Below are 6,593 nucleotides of genomic sequence, written 5' to 3' on the forward strand. Positions count from 1 at the left end.
ACGAGGGTGACAAAGTTTCATTTCGGTTTGCATGCTTTGCTGCAATAAACGTCAGTCCCTTTAGTGCCTGCGATGGCGTTATTAATTCGATTATAATGAGCTATTAAGTGAAACGCTGGTAATTCCGACAAGCTCCATCAAACGACTAAGCTCACACTCACTCTCTGAGTTAGAAGATTGCAGGGAGTACCAGGGCCGTTAAGCAAATTAGTGTGAAGTTGGGGGAACTATTCCGGTCTTTTTAGGCATTATTTTCAATGAACCACGCTACGTCACTTTCATGGTCATCTATTTGACAGTAATACATAGTTATTTCTATGGTACAAAAGTTCGTTTGTCAAGATATATTAATAAAATAATAAAAGTTATAATACGTGTACATATATACGTACATATGCTACATATTACATATAAGGTAACCATGCCCTACACAGTAAAAAATATTTTGTATTTGTGTTTGTTAACAGTCCACTCAAATCCTTGTTAATATTTTGTGTTGAATTTTTAATATATTTGAGTGTTAATTTAACATAATGTGATTATGTTATTTAAATAATTTGTATTAAATTATTTCAACATTTCTTAGTGTCAAAGTACATAAATTATGAGTAAATGAATAAATAATATAAAAATAATGTATTTTAAAAAATAAATTTTAAGATGAATAAATAAAATATGTATTAATTTAATATATTATAAATCGATTTATATTAATAATCGATTTATTACTGAAAAAAATATGCTTCCATGGTTTATTTACAAACCGTGTCAGTATTATTTTTTTTAGTTTATCTTCTTAAATGATATTTGTATTATCTTCTAACATATTCATGCATCTTGTGTTAAATTAACACATAAATTTGAACCTGTTTGGTACACATAAAATATGTTAAATTTAACACAAATTTTCCAACGGCGTTATATGGTCTAGTGTCTAGTATACCCTACTGGCTGTTGATAATTACATGGTAAATTCAACAGATAGCACTAGTAAATCGTGCAGATTATCCGTCTGATTGTATCAGTTTAATTATTGCTCAGTTTGTTCATTCTGTTATCGTCAGTAAAGCAAAATGCAGAACGTCATAGTTATGATGTAATATTTCGTAAGTAAGTAATTGCTTTCTCTGCCAAGAGATGGTTATTAATTTCTGTAATTCATTTGTATTTCTGTATTTATATTTTACAATACTATACATAATTTAGTTTATATTTTCGTTATAACGTTTTGTTTATAATCAAAGAGAGAAAAAGTTTTTGCAAAATATAACCAATATGACATCTCAACCTAGGCATATTCCAGACTTATGGATAGATTTATGGATTTTAATTATTTGCTAAACATGAAAATAAGTAGATAAGTCAATTGTTTGGAAGTTCTTTGTGTATTCTAATGTGTCAATAAACGTTCAATTTATTAATAAACTTATATTCTTATACATAAAAGTAACATTGGATCACTTTATTTTTTATTTTTCTAATATTATTTTATGAAAAAGAGGGAAATATATAGGTACTTAGATCATAAAACCAGGAAAGAACAAGGGCAATAGGAGTCAAGCGCGGGAGACGTTGCGCAAATAACATGACTATCTAACGTGAAACTTCTTTATTTTACTAAAGCGCTTACATGTTTCAGGCTCAAAAATAAAGAAGTTTCACGTTAGATAGTCGTGTTATTTGCGCAACGTCTCCCGCGCTTGACTCCTATTGCCCTTGTTCTTTCCTGGTTTTCTGATTTATAAGGAGTCTTAGTCAGATTGATTTATTATACGTTACTTAGATCATATTATTTAAGTATCCAATATATGTATCCAGTATAATCTAAAGACTACTTTTTCTTAAGGGGAGGTTCTACTTTGGAGGGTCAAAAAAATCGATTTTTTAATACATTTTTTGCATCTCTAAAGTGTATAGAATATATCTTTAAAAGGATTTTACAATATTCAAAATGTTAAAGCAATTTATGACTTGTTAAACCAGATTTTGCACCGGTCGAAAATCAAGTGAACTCAACGGTATTACGCGCAAAACAAGCAAGAATCGAAAGAAGAAGGGCTCAAATGCAGCAAAATTTGTTCTTCGAACAGAGGAGAAATTGACTTATATGGGCTAGGAATTGCTAATGAAATATAAGTTGCAAAATATTGTAGTTAACTAAAATCATTATCATAAAATAAAACTTTATTTTATCACGTTTTTCTCGAATTCATGTTTTTCAAACTGGCAGGAAATTTACAGCTTCAACCAATCATCTGATTGATTTAATGTTTTTTCCCACGTAAAATAGACAATTTTTGTGGGGCCATGAACCTAAAAATGTTATAAATTTTCCAAAATAATTATTTCTTAGAACAGGTTGAAGATGAAAAAAAGTTCGTGAAAATTGACGTTTAATTTCAAATGGCTGCCATTCTGTAAATTTTCAAGTTTTTCAAATGAAATAAAGTTCATGGCCCCCCAAATTTAATATATTTTAATAATTTTATTGATTTTTTTTGTTTTAGATAAACTGTCGACAGCCAGGATTTCCTGCCAATTGACCACGTACGCATTGCACGCTCTGATGCATCCCTATGCTACAGCCGCCATTTTTTATATTTCTAAAAAAAATTATTATTTGTACGCTAAAATATGTAAAAACATAGTGCCAAAACATTATTTTGTCCATTATTATCTCCTTTCTTTCCTTATGAAAAAAATTGATAAAAAATTTTGGACCTCTAGAGTAGAATCTCCTCTTAAAATCTTCATTGCATTCATGTGAATATTTGAAAATATTTTATACTTTCTTTTAATGTTCAGAGATATTTCCTCTTTTGAATCTAACCATTAGTTTTCAACTTAGTAAAAAAATTAGAAAAAATCGTAAAACTTAGGTAGATCATATAAGGTCTGATTTTACATTATTATGATTTTTAAATTAAGATATCGAATTCCTCGTAGACATATTTATTGCCCAATTTAAAAATTGATTTATTTGTAATGAAATTATTTACAAATAAAACTTTTTTACATCATAAGCAATTGAAACTAAAGGATTTTTCGTAAATTAATTTATACTTTATAACGATTTAATTTAATTACATTATAAAATTAGATGTTTGTATACTTATATTTTCTGTACATACTTTATTTAAGTAATAAAAGATTAGCTAAAAATATTAATTAGATTATCATAAATCCGTGCTATGTAATTCATTATTCTAATCTGTATAGTATTTTTATGTATATTATATAATATCTTATTGTTTATACAGTATTTACTACACAAAATATGAATGATAAGAATACTTGAATAACAATAAATGTATTTTTCTTAGCAATATATTTCTGATTAAAATTGTCAGAAATTCATAAATATACCTACTTATTTAATAAATGAATTATTTTATCATTATTAAAAATTAATTTGATTGATTGTAAGATGATTTTATTTAGTTAAGTCTTATTGTAATCTATTAATGGTCTATTACTATCGTACAATAAAATCTAGTCACATTTAACATGATAAAAATGTATGTTCCCGGCATTTAAAAATACAGTTGTAACTAATTCTCTTATTTGATAAAATATGTGAGTAAACATTGTCAAAGAAGTTTTTATTAGTCAATCATTAAATAATTTTATAATCTTTTTGTAATTTTATTTAAAGATCCTTGTAAAAATTTATTTTTTATAAAAGCATACTATTTTATTATTATAAACCAATTGTAATCAAACTAAATATATGATTATCTAAATAAAAGTATGTCAATGTAGTGATAAGTTTTGCAGCAACGTACTGATAAGTTTTCGTTACAAATATTTTGGAAAATATTATTTATCTCGAAATTCACGTACATAATAGATACAGTTCCAAATGATAATTTGGGTCTTGGTTATTATAAACTCATTTACTATTTATTTATTATGATTGGTTTTATAAATATAATAAATGTAATCACGTTTTACATATTAGTAATAAATTTAAGAATAAATTTTAAAAACGGTCGAAATAATATTGTGTGTGTAATAAACTTAATTCATATTAAATTTAATATATTTAATTTAATTTGGAGTTAAAAAATTAGTTAAGACTAAAGATTTATGTGAACATTATCTGTTAAAGATAAGATAAAGAAAAATCAATAAGAAATACGGTAGCAAATTGCAGACTAATGACATTAAGTTCTTATAAGGTTAGTATTATTGGGTGGTACGCATATGATTAATGATTATGGCAAACCGAGATTACATGTCGTACTCTATTAATTCTCATACATACAGATTGTTTGAAAGTCACTGACTTGGCGATTACGGAATAGCATGTCACATTCTGTCTTTGACAAACTGTCCGCCTTGTTTGACAGTCTTAATTGAAGACCATCTATGTAAAAATTGTTGATCTTCTATCAAATGTTACTTTACAAAATAATAACTTTGCTGTACTGAATTTATATAAGGTATCTTTAACAAGAATCAATTAGGTCAAATTATGACTTTCAGGAACTGAGATTGCTTCGTTAGTAATCAACAAATAAATATTATCCATAAACTTGTATAAAAGCTCTTTTATGTTAAAAAAAAATAAAACAATTTTAAATATTTTATAAAAACGTAATATTAATTAGATGTAAAATGCACATAAAATATTTATAATAATGAATATATAAATAGCAATAACGTACTCTTTCTGTGAAAGTTACAGGAAAAAATTTATATTGGTAATATCAATTAGAGTGAAAATATACTAATGATTTCCAAATTTCTAATATTCATAATATATATATATATTTGTCGCAGAAAGTAGTTGAATTAAATTGAATTACTGTGCCTATATAATTTAAAAAAAAACAGTGGCTCACTATCCGGCAATGATAGCTTCTCAAATAACGGAACCATGAAAGATAAGATAGCCGTGATTCTGCATCTTCGTACACCAACCTATGAACAAGCAATCAAGCTGAACGAGGTTTAACGAATGGCTACTGGATCGCGCCCACAGAATACCTAATTTCACGCTAGTTTGCTTACTGTACATAGGCGTCGACTCGACCGGAAATTTAAATCAAGTGTGGATAGTGGCCACTTACCGACTGGCTTAGGTACATTTCTCTTGACCTGCATCCACTTGTACGTGGGTACTTGTGCCTGTTGCTGTTGCTGCTGTTGTTGCTGCGAATGATGTGCATGCGAATGTTGCTGTTGATGATGATGTCCGTGTTGAGGATGTTGAAGATGACTGGACTGTTGCAAAATGTGATAGGTAGCTGGGTCCGAATTCTCTTCTTTATAATGTGCCGACGGATGTGTGGAAAACTCGCTCTGTTGAATCTGAGTTTGATAATGCAAAGATTCGTCCGAGGAGGGTAATTGATGAAGATAATTCGAAGTCCCGCCAACTGCTATTGGATAATCGGGTTCATGGTGATGATGATGATGATGGTGATGACTAGAAGATTGATGATGGAGTTGCTGATCATGCTCCGTTCTTGGATGACTAGTTGAGGATACCGTAGTTTGATGCAGGCTGCTACCACTGGGTGGATGATGGTGATGATGATGGTGATGAGAATCTTCTCTATAAGCAGGCTGTTGAACGTGGTAACTTTGATGCGGATCCACCGAGGCTACTGCGTGCTGCTGCTGATTTGGATACGATGAGGATGACGCGTAATCCAGATTGGTGTAGCTTAGACCATTCTCAGAGGAGATTATCGCCGTGGTGGAGCCATTCTCGTGGAGAACGGCACCCGTCGGAGAGTAGAAGCCTTGAGGCGGCGTACTGGACGATGTGCCCGAATCGGCGGTTAAGAAACTCTCGGAAGACGATGAAGAATATGGCGCCACTGCAGTCTGGGGGTAGTAATGAGTTGGAGCTACCTCTGGGGAAGGAGGCACAGACACGTGACCACCGACGGATGAAGACTGGTGATGGTGATGATGGTGATGATTTCCTTGACCCGAGAACACATAGTTAGGATATGAGTCAGGTTTGCCATAGGTCCCGTACATGCCCATGTCCATCATCATCATCCTCGTAACGGAGAGACGAATCAATTGACCACCCACTGTTTCGGCAACTCCGATGTATATTGTCCAAGTGGAAAGAAGAGAAATGATTTACATCATGGCTGAAATTGTACACTGTTTTCTCAATTGATTATTTCAACATTGTATATAAAAATTTACAATCTTTTAATTTTACACAAATACCACAGAAGAGTAAACATTTAAATTTGTCTTATTAAACACATTTATGGTAAGCACAGAATTAACCAGTACTTGGCAAGGTATAGAAATCGCGAATAAAAGTCTCAAATAAATCAATAAGTGTCCATGTCGGGTTGCACGAAATCACAGATGCAACTAAGTATTAAATCTTTAAGTTGTCACAAGTGCACACTAAAATCACACAGAAAATATATAATAGCTTTGTAAAACTTTCTGGCAAATATCTAAGATTTAAATTTGATACGTTCTGAAAGTAAGTAATTAAAGTCTTCCGAGAACAGTTAACGATGTCAATCCGTGAGCACTACGAAATATTAACCGTCATTCACAAAAATAATCCGTACGGACACTCGTGCAGTCGATCCGTCCAACATGGG

The 6,593-nt window shown here is 30.5% G+C and overlaps 1 protein-coding gene across 1 annotated transcript in view; it reads right to left on the bottom strand.

The window, feature by feature from the left end:
- LOC108723512 (homeobox protein Hox-B1a) overlaps positions 1-6,018 on the bottom strand; it is a 15,745-nt gene extending 9,727 nt beyond the window's left edge. The window contains exon 1 of the mRNA XM_018449330.1: positions 5,076-6,018. Within this exon, the coding sequence (XP_018304832.1) occupies positions 5,076-6,018 (943 nt within the window). The remainder of the gene's footprint in view (positions 1-5,075) is intronic.
- Positions 6,019-6,593: the final 575 nt, after the last annotated feature.

This window comes from Mycetomoellerius zeteki, unplaced genomic scaffold (assembly GCF_001594055.1).
Source record: "Mycetomoellerius zeteki isolate Tzet28-1 unplaced genomic scaffold, Tzet1.0 scaffold243, whole genome shotgun sequence".
NCBI lineage: Eukaryota > Metazoa > Arthropoda > Insecta > Hymenoptera > Formicidae > Mycetomoellerius > Mycetomoellerius zeteki.